The 21,538-nt window shown below is 43.3% G+C and overlaps 1 protein-coding gene across 2 annotated transcripts in view; it reads right to left on the reverse strand.

The window, feature by feature from the left end:
* The window catches only part of LOC142303768 (neuronal acetylcholine receptor subunit beta-4-like), a 151,549-nt gene that overhangs the window by 67,930 nt on the left and 62,081 nt on the right, over nucleotides 1-21,538 (reverse strand). For both annotated transcript variants that reach the window (XM_075345468.1, XM_075345469.1), the window contains 3 exons: nucleotides 15,779-15,823; nucleotides 12,858-12,967; nucleotides 9,008-9,956 (listed from right to left, as the gene is read on the reverse strand). In XM_075345468.1, coding sequence (XP_075201583.1) covers nucleotides 9,008-9,956; nucleotides 12,858-12,967; nucleotides 15,779-15,823 — 1,104 coding nt within the window. The remainder of the gene's footprint in view (nucleotides 1-9,007; nucleotides 9,957-12,857; nucleotides 12,968-15,778; nucleotides 15,824-21,538) is intronic.

Below are 21,538 nucleotides of genomic sequence, written 5' to 3' on the forward strand. Positions count from 1 at the left end.
CGTACTCCCGCTGGGATGAAGAGGGCCCGACATCCTCCGCTGAGGAAGATCTGTCCAGATACATCACCTGGGAGCCTGCAAGCGGTGAGATAGCAGCCAAGCAGGACCCAGCCCGCAGGACACGGCGCCGCAGCAGGACAAGGGATCCACCTGCACAGCAGTCTCCAGAGAAGAAGGACGAGGTCACGGCCAGAGACTTAGAGGAAAAGCGGTTCTTGAGAAGAGCCAAATCCCAGGTCAGAGGCCCACTTTGTCGTGGAATTGTAGAGGAATTTAGTTTAAAATCTGGATACGGCTTCATAGTTGCACCTGGTATGAAAGAAGGCATTTTTGTGAACAGAAGGGACGTTAGAGCCCATTTGCCTAGAGGACACCCAGGAAGAAACTTACAGATGGGAGATTCAGTGGAGTTTACCAAGCACCAAGGAGAACGCGGATGGTATGCGCTAGATGTCACACCATGCCCTAGAAATCCCTACAGAAACCCAGCTGTCTCAATACCACAAGAAAAAGAAACAGACAAAGAAGAAGAGGAAAGAAAAGACAAAGAACCCATTGATGAGACCACTACAGATGATGACAAAGATGGAGAAAGCAACAGGTGCCGCAGCCCTACAGGCCCAAGCCCTGGTGAGGAGGAATCTGTGTAAAGTAAAGTAAAGTACAGCAAGTTACAAGTTTTGCAACGTTTACAAGTTTAAGCATGTGCCCACATGAACTAATGTGAGAAACCCATGAACCTTAAGGCTATGAACTGGCTATAGCCACAAACTCTCGCGGTGTACATAATTACCCCAGAGGTACCACCACCAGAGCCAGCCTGTTTAGGGGCCTGGCTCGCCTGCAACCAGGGAGCACGCCTGTTTATGGGGCCTGGCTCACCTGCAACCAGGGAGCACGCCTGTTGATGGGGCCTGGCTCTCCACCACAAAGAGGGTACCTGGACAGCACCAACTGTGGAGGCCGCCTCTACATCCTGCCAGAAGAGGCTGAAGGCGCGGCTCCACCAGGCCAGGTATACCCTGAAACCACCAGACCATGAAAGCCGCCTCTACATCCTGCCAGAAGTGGCTGAAGGCGCGGCCAACGGGAGAGGCAGATTGGAGGAAAGGTCTGGGGAAACGGATGGCCCAGACCTGGTTACCAAAAGAAACCGGTGACCTGCCTCCTGAGAGGGTTTAGGGTGGGTTAACGGACTTGTGGGTGGAGGGTGGTGATGTATGGTACCTGGTGGTTTTAAAATGTTTTACCATGTTTTACTGTTTTATGCATTTTAAAATGTTGTCTTGCAGCCCGAGGACGTGCTGGTGATAACTAAGGGGGAATGTGGCGCCCCTGACCTGGTCAGGCACCACTGAGTACTGCACCCATGCTGGGGACAGTACAAAACAGGTAATCCAGAAGGCTGACCGAGGTGTGACTACACAGGCGCATAGTGATCAGGTCTCACACATGTACCTTTGGGAGGACCCCTGGGGATCCCAGGAGGGGGCGAAGCCTCCATCTCCACTCAAGGGGTGTGGTAGAGAGCCTGGTTGCTAGGTGACGTAGGCAAGAACAGGAGAGGAGGGAACAGTGAGCCAGGCAGTTGAGTGGTGGAGTGCGGGGAGGGCAGAAGCAGACCCTGCAGCTCTACACAATTCTGACAACGTACGCGCAGTGACTACTGACGGGGGAGAACGGTCACCTAGTGGTGCCGTCTGAAATCCACACAAGGCTAAAGAGAGAGCAACGGAGTGGAGAGTAAGAGGACTGCTAGGGAGGTACCAGGCCCGAAGGGGTAACAGGTCCCAGTGCAGAGATAGATCCAGCTTTCTTCTGCCAAACCTGCTTGAGGGGGCACTTCAAACCCCCAAGACAACACCACAGAGTCCGCAGCCACGTAGCAAAGTGAGGGCCCATAGTTCACAGGAGGCAAGCAGCCGGAGTGACCTGGTCCAGGCTACAAGCAAACGGGCCGAAACGAGGGGAGCAGTAACTTCCCTGGGTGACCCCCATAGGGACTGCAAGTCGGGGTTACCACAAACAACAGAAGGGCTAAGGAAGGCGAGTCAGTAGCCACCCTCATAAGTCAGCCGGAAGGACGCCTGGTTCCAGCCTGGTTCATCCCAGCTACGCCCGGGTTACTCACCCTGCCATCAACAGTGAGTAAAACCCCTGAAAGACATTCTGCTTGTGTTGAGTTATTCTGCGCCTTGTGGTTCCACACACCTACACAGGGCCCTGGGGCTTGCCTCACTCTCAGGAGGCTATTACAACTGACTGCACCCACCATCAGCCCCAGGCATCCCTTAATCTGCAGTGGCGGTCCCCATTGACCGCAATTCTGAGAGTGGCGTCACGACAATCCTAAAAGAAGGTTCCCTACCTGTGACCAGACTGTTCCATCCACGTGGAGTCCCTGAAGGTAATGCACCGACACAACACTTCTGGGGCTACACAGGAGCAGCAGTGGAGACTCAGCACTACAGATAATAAGAGACGCTGGGAGCAGCAGTGGAGACTCAGCACTACAGATAATAAGAGACACTGGGAGCAGCAGTGGAGACTCAGCATTACAGATAATAAGAGACACTGGGAGCAGCAGTGGAGACTCAGCACTACAGATAATAAGAGACACTGGGAGCAGCAGTGGAGACTCAGCATTACAGATAATAAGAGACTGGGAGCAGCAGTGGAGACTCAGCACTACAGATAATAAGAGACACAGGGAGCAGCAGTGGAGACTGAGCACTACAGATAATAAGAGACACTGGGAGCAGCAGTGGAGACTCAGCACTACAGATAATAAGAGACACTGGGAGCAGCAGTGGAGACTCAGCATTACAGATAATAAGAGACACTGGGAGCAGCAGTGGAGACTCAGCACTACAGATAATAAGAGACACTGGGAGCAGCAGTGGAGACTCAGCACTACAGATAATAAGAGACACTGGGAGCAGCAGTGGAGACTGAGCACTACAGATAATAAGAGACACTGGGAGCAGCAGTGGAGACTGAGCACTACAGATAATAAGAGACACTGGAAGCAGCAGTGGAGACTCAGCACTACAGATAATAAGAGACACTGGGAGCAGCAGTGGAGACTCAGCATTACAGATAATGAGAGACGCTGGGAGCAGCAGTGGAGACTCAGCACTACAGATAATAAGAGACGCTGGGAGCAGCAGTGGAGACTCAGCACTACAGATAATAAGAGACACTGGGAGCAGCAGTGGAGACTCAGCACTACAGATAATAAGAGACACTGGGAGCAGCAGTGGAGACTCAGCACTACAGATAATAAGAGACACTGGGAGCAGCAGTGGAGACTCAGCACTACAGATAATAAGAGACACTGGGAGCAGCAGTGGAGACTCAGCACTACAGATAATAAGAGACACTGGGAGCAGCAGTGGAGACTCAGCACTACAGATAATAAGAGACACTGGGAGCAGCAGTGGAGACTCAGCACTACAGATAATAAGAGACACTGGGAGCAGCAGTGGAGACTCAGCACTACAGATGATAAGAGACTCTGGGAGCAGCAGTGGAGACTCAGCACTACAGATAATAAGAGACACTGGGAGCAGCAGTGGAGACTCAGCACTACAGATAAGAGACACTGGGAGCAGCAGTGGAGACTCAGCACTACAGATAATAAGAGACACTGGGAGCAGCAGTGGAGACTCAGCACTACAGATGATAAGAGACTCTGGGAGCAGCAGTGGAGACTCAGCATTACAGATAATAAGAGACACTGGGATCAGCAGTGGAGACTCAGCACTACAGATAATGAGAGACACTGGGAGCAGCAGTGGAGACTCAGCACTACAGATAATAAGAGACACTGGGAGCAGCAGTGGAGACTCAGCACTACAGATAATAAGAGACACTGGGAGCAGCAGTGGAGACACAGCACTACAGATAATAAGAGACACTGGGAGCAGCAGTGAAGACTCAGCACTACAGATAATAAGAGACACTGGGAGCAGCAGTGGAGACACAGCACTACAGATAATAAGAGACACTGGGAGCAGCAGTGAAGACTCAGCACTACAGATAAGAGACACTGGGAGGAGCAGTGGAGACTCAGCACTACAGATAATAAGAGACACTGGGAGCAGCAGTGGAGACTCAGCACTACAGATAATAAGAGACACTGGGAGCAGCAGTGGAGACTCAGCACTACAGATAATAAGAGACACTGGGAGCAGCAGTGGAGACTCAGCATTACAGATAATAAGAGACCCTGGGAGCAGCAGTGAAGACTCAGCATTACAGATAATAAGAGACACTGGGAGCAGCAGTGGAGACTCAGCACTACAGATAATGAGAGACACTGGGATCAGCAGTGGAGACTCAGCATTACAGATAATAAGAGACACTGGGAGCAGCAGTGGAGACTCAGCATTACAGATAATAAGAGACACTGGGAGCAGCAGTGGAGACTCAGCATTACAGATAATAAGAGACACTGGGAGCAGCAGTGGAGACTCAGCACTACAGATAATAAGAGACACTGGGATCAGCAGTGGAGACTCAGCGCTACAGATAATAAGAGACACTGGGAGCAGGAGTGGAGACTGAGCATTACAGATAATAAGAGACACTGGGAGCAGCAGTGGAGACTGAGCATTACAGATAATAAGAGACACTGGGAGCAGCAGTGGAGACTCAGCACTACAGATAATAAGAGACACTGGGAGCAGCAGTGGAGTCTCAGCATTACAGATAATAAGAGACACTGGGAGCAGCAGTGGAGACTCAGCATTACAGATAATAAGAGACACTGGGAGCAGCAGTGGAGACTCAGCACTACAGATAATAAGAGACACTGGAAGCAGCAGTGGAGACTCAGCACTACAGATGATAAGAGACACTGGGAGCAGCAGTGGAGACTCAGCACTACAGATAATAAGAGACACAGGGAGCAGCAGTGGAGACTCAGCACTACAGATAATAAGAGACACAGGGAGCAGCAGTGGAGACTCAGCACTACAGATAATAGGAGACACTGGGAGCAGCAGTGGAGACTCAGCACTACAGATAATAAGAGACACAGGGAGCAGCAGTGGAGACTCAGCACTACAGATAATAAGAGACACTGGAAGCAGCAGTGGAGACTCAGCACTACAGATAATAAGAGACACTGGGAGCAGCAGTGGAGACTCAGCACTACAGATAATAAGAGACGCTGGGAGCAGCAGTGGAGACTCAGCACTACAGATAATAAGAGACGCTGGGAGCAGCAGTGGAGACTCAGCACTACAGATAATAAGAGACGCTGGGAGCAGCAGTGGAGACTCAGCACTACAGATAAAAAGAGACACTGGGAGCAGCAGTGGAGACTCAGCATTACAGATAATAAGAGACACTGGGAGCAGCAGTGGAGACTCAGCACTACAGATAATAAGAGACACTGGGAGCAGCAGTGGAGACTCAGCACTACAGATGATAAGAGACACTGGGAGCAGCAGTGGAGACTCAGCACTACAGATAATAAGAGACACTGGGAATAGCAGTGGAGACTCAGCACTACAGATGATAAGAGACACTGGGAGCAGCAGTGGAGACTCAGCACTACAGATAATAAGAGACACTGGGAGCAGCAGTGGAGACTCAGCACTACAGATAATAAGAGACGCTGGGAGCAGCAGTGGAGACTCAGCACTACAGATAATAAGAGACGCTGGGAGCAGCAGTGGAGACTCAGCACTACAGATAATAAGAGACGCTGGGAGCAGCAGTGGAGACTCAGCACTACAGATAATAAGAGACGCTGGGAGCAGCAGTGGAGACTCAGCACTACAGATAAAAAGAGACACTGGGAGCAGCAGTGGAGACTCAGCATTACAGATAATAAGAGACACTGGGAGCAGCAGTGGAGACTCAGCACTACAGATAATAAGAGACACTGGGAGCAGCAGTGGAGACTCAGCACTACAGATGATAAGAGACACTGGGAGCAGCAGTGGAGACTCAGCACTACAGATAATAAGAGACACTGGGAATAGCAGTGGAGACTCAGCACTACAGATGATAAGAGACACTGGGAGCAGCAGTGGAGACTCAGCACTACAGATAATAAGAGACACTGGGAGCAGCAGTGGAGACTCAGCACTACAGATGATAAGAGACACTGGGAGCAGCAGTGGAGACTCAGCACTACAGATAATAAGAGACACTGGGAGCAGCAGTGGAGTCTCAGCACTACAGATAATAAGAGACACTGGGAGCAGCAGTGGAGACTCAGCATTACAGATGATAAGAGACACTGGGAGCAGCAGTGGAGACTCAGCATTACAGATAATAAGAGACACTGGGAGCAGCAGTGGAGACTCAGCACTACAGATAATAAGAGACACTGGGAGCAGCAGTGGAGACTCAGCGCTACAAATAATAAGAGACACTGGGAGCAGCAGTGGAGACTCAGCACTACAGATGATAAGAGACACTTGGAGCAGCAGTGGAGACTCAGCACTACAGATAATAAGAGACACTGGGAGCAGCAGTGGAGACTCAGCACTACAGATAATAAGAGACACTGGGAGCAGCAGTGGAGACTCAGCATTACAGATAATAAGAGACACTGGGAGCAGCAGTGGAGACTCAGCACTACAGATGATAAGAGACACTGGGAGCAGCAGTGGAGACTCAGCACTACAGATAATAAGAGACACTGGGAGCAGCAGTGGAGACTCAGCACTACAGATGATAAGAAACACTGGGAGCAGCAGTGGAGACTCGGCACTACAGATAATAAGAGACACTGGGAGCAGCAGTGGAGACTCAGCACTACAGATAATAAGAGACACTGGGAATAGCAGTGGAGACTCAGCACTACAGATGATAAGAGACACTGGGAGCAGCAGTGGAGACTCAGCACTACAGATAATAAGAGACACTGGGAGCAGCAGTGGAGACTCAGCACTACAGATAATAAGAGACGCTGGGAGCAGCAGTGGAGACTCAGCACTACAGATAATAAGAGACACTGGGAGCAGCAGTGGAGACTCAGCACTACAGATAATAAGAGACACTGGAAGCAGCAGTGGAGACTCAGCACTACAGATAATAAGAGACACTGGGAGCAGCAGTGGAGACTCAGCACTACAGATAATAAGAGACACTGGGAGCAGCAGTGGAGACTCAGCACTACAGATAATAAGAGACACTGGGAGCAGCAGTGGAGACTCAGCACTACAGATAATAAGAGACACTGGGAGCAGCAGTGGAGACTCAGCATTACAGATAATAAGAGACACTGGGAGCAGCAGTGGAGACTCGGCACTACAGATGATAAGAGACACTGGGGGCAGCAGTGGAGACTCAGCATTACAGATGATAAGAGACACTGGTGGCAGCAGTGGAGACTCAGCGTTGGACGTGAGGAGGATGAGGAAAGCGCAGTTGGCTCTTTCTAAAAATAAACTGCAGCTGAGGAATGAGGGTTTTTTTAAATTTAGAAAATCCCTATAATGAGAAATAATAATATTTATTCATTTATATAGCGCTATTAATTCCATAGCACTTTACATACATTGGCAACACTGTCCCCATTGGGGCTCACAACCTAAGGTCCCTATATGTATGTTTTTGTGATGGGGGAAAAAACCAGAGACCCCACAGGAAACCCACAGAAAAACCCGGGAGAACATACAAACTTCTTGCAGATGGTGTCCTTGGTGGGATTTGAACCCAGGACCCCAGCGCTGCAAGACTGCAGTGCTAACCACTGAGCCACTGTGCCACGGTATCTGAATACATAAAATCATAAGATAAACAAATGTAAAAATGTTTTTGATTGCAATTATTTTAATAAATGTAATTATAGGGGGCATTGGCCAGCAATCATCTACTAACATCTCTGCAAAGCATTAATACTGTGCTGTACACCATGGCTATTAGCTTGTACAAATACAGAATATGGCCATGAAGAGAACTATGCGTCGGTTACATAGGCAATAAAGTAAGTTGCTCTCACAATGATCAATTTTTATGCTCCTGTGGCACACCTTAGGCTCAGTTGCCATAGGGTATTGCATCTCACTTAAGGTACAGTATTCATTCCGGGTAAGGAAGAGGTTAACTGCTAGTGTACACAACACACACAGCTCAGGTGCTCTCCCGCTGGAACTGGGCTAAAGGTGGTCACCATAACAACGGGTTTTTACTAGCCACCAGTAAGTCATCAGGAAGGTGGGGGCAGCACAGGGGAAGTGAGAGAACACAGTTTTTACTTCAGAAAAGTCTGAGACTAAGAACAACATGTTCGCTGTGGAGAGTGCTTCAGAGCTTCCACAGGTAGGACCAGGCAGACTGGAAGGAGCAGGAGACGACCGGTGGAGCTGTAGGACACAGGAGTAAATACTGTTTCTGAGGGGAGAGCTTGATTGCTCACTTGGTACCCGCGCAGTTCAGGGTGCGGAGCCCCAAGGTGGTGTATATTTCTTGCGCCACCAAAATCTGCAGGTGGCGAATATTCAAGCTCTTGCCCCGTGGGTGCTATACTCCCACTGAAGAAAAAGAAAGCTTTTTTTTCTGCTTTATCACTCAAAAAATTCAATATGGTAAGGTAAATACATTTCTGAAACATAATTAAATTTCTGCATAAGAAGTATATTTAAAGCTTCTTTACTAAAAATTACATTTACCCTTTTAAGACCTGCCAACTGTTCGTTTTTTCATTTTTCCACCAACATAGCTGTATAACAGCTTGTTTTTCTTTAAGACAATTAGATGTTTTAAGGAACCTTTTTTTTATTTACTATAAAATGTATTGAAAAGCAATTTCAAGTAGGGTGAGTTGGTGAAAAAGAAAAAAAACGCTATTCCACTACTGCATAAAGGCACCGATACGGGAGGTGAGTATAGGCCTTTTTATTTTACCGAGGAGAAACTTGTGGAATGGGAAGGGGTTGTCTTAGTACTAGTGTGGACTATCCCTTTAATATATTTCTTTTTGCTGACATGACTTAGCTCCAAGTGTGACAATGCATTTCACATATAGTAGGATGGTTCTTACACTTTGGTCTTCATCGTCACTTTTCATGTGATCTGCTATGAAGCTCACGCCCTCCATTGCTTCTTGAACCTGTGGAGAGAACTTTCTAACATGTCTGTATCGAAAATCCTGATTTCTATGATGTTCCAACTGTTCATTAATCCTCTGTCCATGTGGTCTTGATGTTGGAGCATTAACAAGATAAGCAGAGTTTTTACATGAGTCCATCTGTTTTGTCCAAAGTTGGCCCCGTGGTTTTTGTCCAGATGAGCTTTGTTCTGGGCGTTTCATAAACAGGAAGATTGGAAGTTTTTCCAAAAAACAGTTTTTGACCCATAGTGGCATGGTGTGTGTGCTAGGAGATCTGTGGTGGACATTGAGGACACAGACACTGGTGACTATGGAAAATGTCACCAGTACCATTGTAAACATCAAGTATTTTCCAATAAGAGGAACATCAAGAGACGTTGGAGGGACAATTTTAGAAATTAACAGCAGAAATACAGTCAGTGCTAAGAGAACTGATATACACAGTGTCATCTTCTGTCCACAGTCAGATGGCAGGTAAAACACCAATATGGCTAAAGAAGTTATAAGGATGCAGGGTATAATCAAGTTAATGGTATAAAAAAGAGGCTTTCTTTTGATGATAAAATCATAAGTAACATCAACGTAGGTTGGATCGAGAGAGTTGACAGTTCTCCTCCCAGGAAGTTTAATGATATCCCATTCTCCACTTGGTGTGAAATCATCCATACTGGCAAAGGCTGAGCTAAGAACAAGATCAATTTCTGTATAATCGTATGTCCAAGAACGGAATTTTAAAGTGCAGTTTTGTTGATCAAAGGGGAAATGTTTGACTTCAATTTTGCATGCACTCTTGTAAATGGCTGGAGGTAGCCAAGCAATGCTGCCATTATTCTGCACAATTGCATTGGTGAACAATGAGACTTCATATGTCCCGTCGGCACTGGAAATATAAATAACACATGTTGTAAATTATGGCAGATCAAAGTATTAAAATCTAGAATAATTTAAATAAAAGGTACACTTCATTAGCATAAAGTTAATTCCCACACATTTGTTACTTGACCTAGATTGATTTTAGCTCTCAAAGTAGTTAATAAAGTAGTTTGGAAAGTCAAGAGAATTAATGCATGTCATGGATATATAAATAACTGTCTCCCTTCGTAGGAAGAGGAGTAGATATGTAGGGCATAAATTGATGATGGATGCAATTTATGGAAATTCTTGGGGGTTAGAACTAGTAGAGGACTTGTAGGGTCCATTGGACTCTTTTACCTATACCTAGTATATTGACCATTGACCTAAAGCCCTATTCAAAGCCCTGTATTAAATCTTGTACGGTTAGGTGGCTTTTTGAATATTTTTGGCCATAGAATACACTGCTTATTATGTAAAACGGAATAGTGAATAACATGAGGTATGCCTATGTACAAATCCCTCTGAGCAATACACGGTATATTGACTGTGAACATCCTGGGGGAACCAACCATGTAATCTACAGTCATTCTATTACTAGTTCTTTTTTAATACTCTGAGTAAAGGTAAAACATTTAGCCTCAAAATTTAAATCAAGTTTTTGGAGCAATTTCAAAATATGAATATTCATTTTGGAAACAAAAGTCCCTTGGCTACCCATCCTGTGCCAACTACAGACTGCCAGCTGTGTATCACGCAAGCCAGTATTCAACCACATAGCCTAAAGAACAGACTACATCAAGATAGTCCACTTGTGTTTCTGGAAATATGCAAAGAACTGCAATCACACAAGATTACCCAACTAAAGTGTGCACAAATAGTGTATAAAAATGATTCACAGGCACATTAAAAGTCACATTCTATGTTATTAGGCTGATGTCACTTCCAGAGTTTATTGTCACGAGTGCAGAAAACAGGAATCACAGTGTCCACTTGAGTGAAAAATGTTCCTTCTTTTTATTCCATCAAAGTGCAAAAAACAGTGCAGCGTTTCAACATAGAATGTCTTTGTCAAGCCTTGACAAAGACATTCTATGTCGAAACGTTGCACTGTTTGGAATAAAAAGAAGGAAGATTTTTCACTCAAGTGGACGCTGTCATTCCTGTTTTCTGCATGGTATGTGAAACCAAGTGATCCCTTGGTACTGGACGGGCGTCCCAATACCGCCAGTTTGTGTGTTCACAAAGGCGGTCAGTGACTTTAGGTGCTGCAGTTTTTCGGTGTTTTTATTGTCATGAGTGTCTCTCTCTGATGTGTGACAGTCTTGTGATCTGAGCTCCACTCATTATTGGGTGGCTCAGCATATTAAACGAGCAGTATTAGCTTTCTGTTGGCGCTTCAGGAGTTAATGTCAGTTTTTCCTGCTAGCAGCTCCTAGATAATCACCTTATGTATAGCCGATGTGTGACCCCCTCCCATCTCCTTTAAGTAGTCTCCCCATCTTTCAACTTCCACCAGAAATGGAATGTTCTATTCCTGACCACCTAGGTGACTGCACGTCTCAAGGAGCTGCTGGATTTCTCCTGCTTAACTAGTTTTTGGAGCGGTGTTGCAGCAGCTATCAAGTTTGTGTTGTGTCATATTCCCCTGTCTGTCTACATTTCCCTGCCTGTTGATTAGTACAGCTGTGGGGCTAGTGTCTCTCGCCGGCCATCTCACTAGCCAGGGTGTTTACAGGGCTAGTGAGGGGTTAGGTATCTGGCTCAGCGACGGGTTGAAACACCCTGTATAGGGACGCTAGATAGCTCAGGAAACAGCTTGAATTGAGTTCAAGAGGTGTCTGCTCACCGCTGTCCCTAGCTTCAAGGCCCACCGTTGTAAAAGTGCCCCGGTTGTCCCCCTTTTTCGTTGTGTGTTGTGTAGTGCGCCAGACGTTCGTGGGTCTGAGTGCAGCTGTCACGCAGTGTATTCGGACACTTCCTTCTTTGAGTGGGACTTTTACATAGATCATTATTAAAGGCAATGAAAACCTTTGACTTTGGGGGAAAAAAAACAAAATATACTGTATGTATTTATGTTACTGGTTACCTTAAGTTAAACAAAAATTGAACTATATTTTGTTTTGCTATTATTTTCATTTTCAGACTCTATTTTATGCAGCTTGAAATCTGATCTGATCTGAGTTTTGGACTTTTGCTATGTGTTTGCATCACTCCCAGTAAACAAAAGAATTTAAGACTTGTCCTCTCTGCAAACCAAGTTCCTGTATGGTCAGACACGGCCATTACACAGCACACAGCAGAGACACATATATAAACTTATCTCAGCACAGGAACATTTTTTTTAAACACATCCAATTGTGGAACTTTTACTTATCTCCCTGGAAAAAGACTATCGGTTGAAACGTGCGTAGGAGGTTTCCAGTTGGGGTGTCTTTCTGCCTAGGTAATACTATTTCCACAATCTATATCATGTGTGTATAACAACTTTATTGTATGGGTCCGTTTTTGCAACCTTAAGTGGTCAATTGTGCTTTATTTCTGCCATGATGGGGTTAATGTTTATATCCTCCATGGTTGTTGACTCTGCTTAGGAGGAGCCCCGGCCTTTACTCTTTATATCCACTTTTTATGTTGCGTGATTCTAATTATTATATGGTCCCTTTGCTCCACTCCATTGATTTTGGTGGAAAAAAACTTTCTATTCCTTGTGCAGCAGTCACCCTCTGTTCCCACTCTCTAGCTGTTGTCTTGCAACCATATTTGTACTAATGATTTTTGTCAATAAAATGTATATATTTGCTTCAATGTTGGTTTGCGCAATTTTTCTATATGATCCCTTATTATTATTCCAAGATCTATTGATTAAAATGAACTTAAGTCGATGGGAAAACCCCTTTAAATGGTAGGAAATATATAAAATGATTACTTATTGTAAAGCACAATGTCTGGCAGCCAGATCTGTTTTGATGGAATGCGGAGTTTTCTTATGCCATCATATTCAGCTGGATTCCAGGTCAAGCGATAATCTACCCACTCCTAGAAATGAGAAATTCAGAAATCCTTACGCTCTACGTTAGCTTGTATGTAAATCTAGCATATTCAGTCAGATAAAGCATTGTTTTTAAAAACAACATAAAAATCTCATTGCACAATCTATATAATAATGCCACAAAGACTCTTAGATGAATAAACTTACATATTTGTATTTGATATGAACTTACAAAATGTATAAAAACACAAATCACCAAGTGAAATAGATGATGTACTACAGAGGAAAAATAGCTCACAAAAATAATTCTACTCATAAAAGCATTAATTTTATTGAATATGTAATTAAAAAAGTTCTATGTATAGAAACCTAAAGCCAAATTTGTAAAATCTTGGAACATAAAATGAGTAAACATCAAACCAAATTAGGTATACTTGCCACAGTGATGACCATATACCCTCAATAAATCATGGTTACGTCCACTCATATAGTGATAGTTAGTTGCTCGTAGTCGTAACCAAGGATACATAAGGTGCAATGCCCTACACATGAGGTAAGTGACATAGTGAATCAGGAAAACGATATAACATTTCTAATTGGAGGTATATGCTAATATTATTATTATTCAATATAAATATAAATTTAGATGAGATTTTTTTAACATAAAAAATCTCCAACAAACCAGCGCTGATAAGAGGTTTTTTATTTATATTTAACTTTTATTTTATTACTATCCTTGTCTTAAGGCCCAGTCACACTAAACAACTTACCAGCGACCCCAACAACGATACAACCTGATAGGGATCGCTGGTAAGTTGCTAGGAGGTCGCTGGTGAGATGTCACACTAAGCGACGCTCCAGCGATCCCTCCAGCAACCTGACCTGGCAGGGATCGCTGGAGCGTCGCTACACGGGTTGCTGGTGAGCTGTCACAGAGGCAGATCTCACCAGCAACCAGTGACCAGCCCCCAACCCGATATTTACCTTGGTTACCAGCGCACACTGCTTAGCGCTGGCTCCCTGCACACCTAGCCACAGTACACATCGGGTTAATTACCCGATGTGTACTCTGCTACGTGTACAGGCAGCAGGAGCTGGCTTCTGCGGACGCCGGTAAACACGGTAAACATCGGGTAACCAAGAAGCCCTCACCTTGGTTACCCGATATTTACCTTCGTTACCAGTGTCCGCCGCTCTCACACTGCCAGTGCTGGCTCCCTGTTCCCTGCACTCCTAGCCACAGTACACATCGGGTTAATTACCCGATGTGTACTGTGGCTACGTGTGCAGAGAGCAGGAGCCGGCACTGGCAGTGTGAGAGCGGCGGACGCTGGTAACGAAGGTAAATATTGGGTAACCAAGGTAAGGGCTTCTTGGTTACCCGATGTTTACCATGGTTACCAGCGTCCGCAGAAGCCGGCTCCTGCTGCTTGCACATTTAGTTGTTGCTCTGTCGCTGTCACACACAGCAATGTGTGCTTCACAGCGGGAGAGCAACAACTAAAAAATGGCCCAGGACATTCAGCAACAACCAGCGACCTCACAGCAGGGGCCAGGTTGTTGCTGGATGTCACACACAGCAACAGCACTAGCAACATCACTGCTACGTCACAAAAGTTGTTCCTTAGCAGCGATGTTGCTAGCGATGTTGCTTAGTGGGACGTGGCCTTTAGACAACAGATTTGTTCAGCACGATACACACAATTATACAACCAAATATATACTGAAAATTACACCACATAAAATTAAATTATTAATTGATAGTGCAGCAATCAAATACCAGGTGTCTGGTCGCAATGCCCGGCCGGTGGCAGAAACGACTATTTAATCCAGTATAGTATATCAAATGATGTTTCAGGACATATATTATTCAATGCCAGTTAATACTGTCGCTGCAACACAATTTTTCAGATAACCTAGAGAGTTTTTTGCCAGTCCATAAGCAAAAAAGTTTTTGATAGGGGCTTAGATTATGAGCAGCAGTTTCAGCGTTCCAAGTGCCCTTAAATGAATTTGGAAATACTGCACTCCAGGAATTTAGTAGTAATGCGGTAGGGCACCGGCTCATCAAAGTGTCCCAATAAGATTTTACCTGCGGTCAATCTCAGGCATCAAACCTCCATAGACTGGGTAACTGCCCGATACTTTCTCCTCCTGTAGGTCTGGAGTCGTTTTCATGCAGGAATCCCCTACTTGCGCTCCTAGACCAAGCGGAGCAGAGCCGACAGAGCACTAAATAGCGACAGAGCACTAAATAGTGTTGGCTTCCAGGGTACGATGGTTTAAATGAGCTTGCAGCTTCTCCTGCTCCTTCAGTGGCAGCCTGGGCGTTCGCCTCGTACAAGGCTGGATGGTTCCACGAGGGGGAGAGGCCACCAGGTTAGTATTATTATTATTATTATTATTCACCTACTACATATTGGGATAGGATCTTGGAGATAGGAATAACTTTGACAAAAACATGTATATCGCATTATTAATATCTGTGCACCATTAAAAAAAAATTGGGCAGAAAAAAGAACCGGCAGCTGGATAACGGCCCATATAGACAGCCTGCAGGACTCCATCCACCACATCAGCAGAGTAATGGTACCTAACTTATAATGGTGGCACCATTGTTGCTTATGCTGCCTTCTTCGCTTTGACTGAGGAATATATTCCTAAAAATAATGTCAAAATGATCTGAGAAAGTAGAAACTCTCAATAAACAACTGATATCAAAGGACGTTTATTAGAAAATAGGTCCCCGCTTTGATCAAATTGGTCACTTCACATTGATTGTGTTAGTTTTATAGTGTTACATTTATGATATCATGACATTTATAGGATCCTTAAAATGAATGTGAATTTTAACTTGCCTGATTGAGCCACACATTAGTTGTCATGATTTGTTCTCGTTCATTCTAGGACAAAAGGGACAGATTGATCATTGAAAAAATATCATATAAAGAAGTTACAAGAGCGTCAGCCATTAAGTTCTGTTATGGTTATGTAATTATCTACAATGTCTAATAATATTCCCAAACAAACAAACAAACGTACAATGGAAATAAAATTCACAAATGAGCATCTGTTAATGACATAAAAGTGTTTAACACTATTTTGACAGACATTTCTTAGTATCCGTTATGATACTGAGTCTGAATTTAATGCGACACACCGTGGTGTAACTGAAGCCTAAAACATTGTGAATAGGGATGAGCAAACCCAAACTGTAAAGTTCGTACTTACAGGATTATTAATGGTGGGGGATCTCATAGACCCTCTACCCATTACTAATCCAGGGTTTAGTAGCAGCTGTGATTTTTGACAAATCACAGCTGTCATTAACACCTTATATTACCCTGATTGCCACTTCATCAGGGCAATCTGGATGAGCCAGTTAAAGTACCAGAATTTTCGTATTTAATGAATGTGACAATTCTGGGTGGCTCCAGGCTGCTATTTTTAGGTTGTGTGGGCCCAATAACCATGGGCCTCCACAGTCAGAGAATATCAGCCCCCAGTTGTCGGCTTTATCTTGGCTGAATATCAAAATTAGGGGGGGACCACATGTCGTTTTTTAAAATTATTTATTTAAATAATTAAAAAAGCTGCATGGGGTCCCTTGTATTTTAATACACTGCCAAGATAACACATATGGCTGGGGTCTGTAGCTGTCTGCTTTATCTACACTGGGTATCAATATATGGGGGACCATATGTCATTTTATTTATTTATTTTTACACCACTATAGCGATGCAAATAGCGTTTGTGACAGCATCTGTGATTGGTTGGAATCACAGAGGGTAGGGGCGTGGTCTTAGTGCAACCAATCACAGACACCGGGACTGACTATGGGTGGGTGAAGCAGTGAATATGCATGAGAGCTAATGATTGGACCCGAAAGCAGTGTAATAGCCGCGGGGAAGGTTGGTAAGTATAACCTGCCTTATTCCTTATTTTTTTTCTTTTGCAGCCCCCCTAGCCCTTACTAACACCATTTTATAACACATACGTTTGGGTGCCTTAGACTTATATGAGGTCATAACTAACACTAACAAATGTCTGTCAAAATAGTGATAATAATTTTTATGTCATTAACAGCTGGTTATTTGTGAATATTTATTTCTAGTGTACTTTTGTTTGGTTTGTGACCATCATTAGACATTGTGGATAATGACTCAGACAGCACACTGTTTGCCATCAGCGCATAAGCCAAGTCTGTCTTAGCATCATTTTTTTTATAACAAGCAAACATTTACCAGACAGTTACACAATAGCGTGTTGTCTGAGTCAGAGACCAGAGCTTGCAGGGAAATTCAATAACAGACGTAATGCATGTGAAATCTAATAGACTTTGTAATTTCATTTTAAAGCAACTTTCTGTTTGATAAGAGCACATTGCACGCTGCCCTGAAAAACATCCCATTATATTAACTATACTGCTTCCTCTTTATACAGTCACTTTGGAGGACTGGGTAGATAATAGTGTCTCAAATTACCTTATAATGAGGATGACTTACCACGGATTTTACACATTGGAGCACATTTACCAAAACGTCTTCTGCACCGCATAATAAATTCACAGAAAACAAGGACATGCAGAGAATATCATTGGTAGATTCTTACTGTACTTAAAGGGGTATTCCCATCTCCAAGATCCTATCCTAATATGTAATAGGTGTAATAATAAGAATATTAGCAAATACCTCCAATTAGAAATGTAGTATAGTTCTTCTCATTCACTTTGTCATTACCTCATGTGCAAGGCATTGCAGGACCTTATATATCCATAGTTACAACCATGCATATAGTCAAAGCCAGTTAGTTGCTAGTGGTCATAACCATGGATACCTAAGGTCCTGCAATGCCCTGAATATGAAGTAAGCGACAGTGAATCAGGAGAACTATACTACATTTCTAATTGGAGGCATTTGCTAATACTATTATTATTACATATACTACATATTGGGATAGGATCTCGCAGATGGGAATAAACTCTTTAAAGGGAATATGGCAGCTTGGAAATGCAGTGGAGTCGGCCAGCACCATGTTATAACGCAGGAGGAGCTGAACAGATTGATGTATACTTGTGTGGGAAAACACTCAGATAACTTGTAATTAATGTAATGAAATCCCTGCTCTTTCTGTGCACACAGGTCCAGTGGGCGGTTCTAATCAGTGATTGACAGCTATCCCTATATAAGTGGGAATGTAGAAATAGATGTCCAACATTCAAAGGTTCCCTTTAAAATGGATGTATACAATTAGAAAGTTACAACCAAAAACTAAAAATACCAATTAAAACTATAAGAAAGTGAAAATGATTACATCCAATTGTCATTCTGTTAAGAAGAAAAAAAGAAACATACCAGTAAATGAGTACAGAGGAAAAAATGTGTTCATTTAGTAAAACAAAAAGTCTTTAATACCAGTCTTCATGAGGATGTGTGCTGAAGTCAGACACTCCTGTAGGAGGTGCCCGTCCGATGAGTGAAATGTGCCTCGGTGTGCTACACCAGAAATCTCACTCTAGTCATGTACTGGAGTAAGATTTCTGGGGTAAGGAGCGCCACAGCGCCTCATAAATTAGATGAGCTGTGGCGTGGCTCTCCGCCACACCCCACCCCAATTCCGCCCATTTTGTCAGGGCTGGGAGAAACTCGAGTAAAAGTGACAAAATATAGGTGCGGCTCTGAGCTGCAACTACATTCCGCAACTTTTGAAAGCTTTTAAGCAAGAATTCTAGCATGAAAGCTTTGATGAATTGGGCCCAATATGGATTAAACATGGCATGTCCCATATAAGTGAGGACCAAGGAGGTTCATAATATACAAGTATAAGTGTTTTTCCATCTGGGAAATCCATACAAAGATACATGCATCAATTGAAACAAATCAAAGCATATTACTGACGTATAGCCAGGAAGACTGGGGGAATACTTTGCAATTGGCATTTTACTATAGATTTTTTTCTGTATTAGCTTCTAATCCTAGGTTTTTTTTCTCCTGTACTATTTTCTTGGTCTTAATATAAAATTAGAATTTTTCTATTTTTTTATAGTTTATTAACTATATAATGATCAGGCTTAAAAAGACTTCAATTTTTCTAGTTTTTGCCTCTTCAATTTTTTTCACTGACATGGATTTATGGGGTTTTGTTCTATATATAAGAAATACTTTTATTTCTCACCATGTTTTAGATATTCATATAAATTACTGAGGAACTTATTATTATTATGCCAAAAAGCAATTTTGAAAATGTTGTTTATTTTTTTATTCTGTTCATGTTTCACACAAAATAACCTGATGACTTAATTCTTCGGGTTACTATGGTTGTGATATTTTGTAAGGTGGCACTGTGGAAGTGATAACTTGCTTCTGTCTTCTCCCCAGAGTCATGGGCTGTCTCTGACAACAGGGATCTGACCTGCTTCAACTACACTGCAGACCAATAAACAGACATTCTTTCATTATCCATAACTTAGGCTTACCTCCCAACCATCCTGAATTCAGCTGTCCCGATTTGAGGGCTACCTCCCGCAGTCCTGCTGTTCACAGCTCTTGCCCCAGCTCCTCCCCTCAGTGCATTGAATAAATTAACTTAAGAAGAGCAGTGCATAAATTAAACTCTCAGCTGCTCTCATTTCTGGGGACAGGGCTAGAACTCTTCAGCTTATGAACTCTTTGTCCATAGGCAGCAGCTCAACTATTGTGCCACTTTATTGAGAGGCGTAGGGGGGATTTGGTAATCTTGTATTGCAAGCAGAGAAGCCACAATCAAATTATTCCGCTACATAGAGATATAGATAGATATACACTACATCTCCATGTAGGTGAAGGAAGAAATCAGATTCTTTTGTTCCCATAAAACTACTATAAAGAACTGAGAAAAAAATATAATTTTATTTTTTCACCACCCCCTTGGAAACAAACCAGCAAGTTCCAAACACATAACAGCAGCAGCCTAGCTGTTGAGCCACCAGCTTTGAGCATGTCTGAAGAAGGATTTTTCTTAGATGAACCTGCAATGCAGCCCCTGATTACAAAGGAAACAGAGCAGCATTTCTGTGTCCTGTATTCTAGAAGTAAAGGAAAAATGTTGTTTCTTCTAATAAAATTACTAAAAGAATTGAAAAAATAGAACATAATTTTTAGTCCGCTTTTTAGAAAATAATAAACATCACAAATCAGCAAATAACATGGACATATTTGGTGTTCCAGTAATCATAACAACCCGAACAACACAGCGATCAGATTATTTATGGGAATTGATAAATGGTGAAATAAATGGCACAATTGATTATTTTTCTCTTTAAAAGCCCATAAAAAATGTAATAAAAATGTATCACTGAGGCCGTGTTCACACGTAGCGCAAATGCTGCATTTTTTCTGCAGGAGTCTACACAACACAATAACAATTTTCTCTGATTATTGTATGCTTGCTGTGTTCTTTATGCGTTTTCCCCGACATTTGATACATGGTTTGGTGCAGATGTGAATTTTAATACTACAGAAAAGCTCTGATTCTGCATATAAAAATGTAATGGCACTTTTTTTTCGCAAGCATTTTTTTTCAGCTTCCACAAAGAAGCCTATAGAGAAAAATAACCAACCTAATCCGCAGAGTTCAGCAACGTCTTTAGGCTGGAGTCACACTTGCGATTAACTCGCACGAGTGCAATGTGAGAAATTCTCGCATTGCACTCGGACCCATGTTAATCAATGAGGCAGCTCCCATCTGTTATTTTTTTCTCAGTCCAAATCGGACTGAGAAAAAAATAGCAGCATGCTGCGTTTTGGTGAGTTTCACGTGCGAGTCACTCCAATGAAAGTCTATGGTGCGTGAAAAAAACGGATGTCACACGGACGGCACACACACCATCCTAGTGACATGCGTTTTTCTCAATGGATTTCTAGCAAGTATCAGAGAAAAATGTAAATGCTCCTGTACATAACAGTACATGAATAGCAGCTGCTGAGGGTAAAAACTGATTGCACACTGACAGCACACTGATGAAAAGTGATCTAAAATCGTCCGACTTTCTAGCATTAGAATCGGACCGATTTTACACTCGCAAGTGTGATTCCAGCCTTAGATGCACCAAGGGTGGAGATTTCATGACGTCTCATCCACTTTGCTTGGACATTTAGTCCGTGGTCCCATGTAGCATAAATGCCTGGTTTTTGCTGCTGCATTTTTTGGACAGAAATTCTGCTGTGTTTAATTGTCCAAGCAAAGGGAATCAGAGTCCATGAAAAAATGTCGCTGAAATCTGCAGTTTTGGTGCTTTTATTTCTCTAGAGGCTTCTATGTGGAGCTAAAGAACACATGAAAAAAACTGCAGTTACTTGTTCAGAAGTACAGAATCCAAGCTTTTCTGTATAAATACTTAAAGAGAACCTGTCAGCAGAAATTCCGCAATAAAACTCAAAGATTCCCCTCTGCAGCTCCTGGGCTGCATTCTAGAAAGGTTCCTGTTGTTATTGTGCCCCCTATGAGACCTAAATAAATACCGTATTTTTCGCTTTATAAGACGCACCTGATTATAAGACGCACCTAGGTTTTAGAGGAGGAAAATTAAAAAAAAAAGAATTGAGCCAAATAGTGTGCTAAAACATTTTAATAAAATTAAA

Source organism: Anomaloglossus baeobatrachus, chromosome 4, assembly GCF_048569485.1.
Source record: "Anomaloglossus baeobatrachus isolate aAnoBae1 chromosome 4, aAnoBae1.hap1, whole genome shotgun sequence".
Classification (NCBI taxonomy): Eukaryota; Metazoa; Chordata; class Amphibia; order Anura; family Aromobatidae; genus Anomaloglossus; species Anomaloglossus baeobatrachus.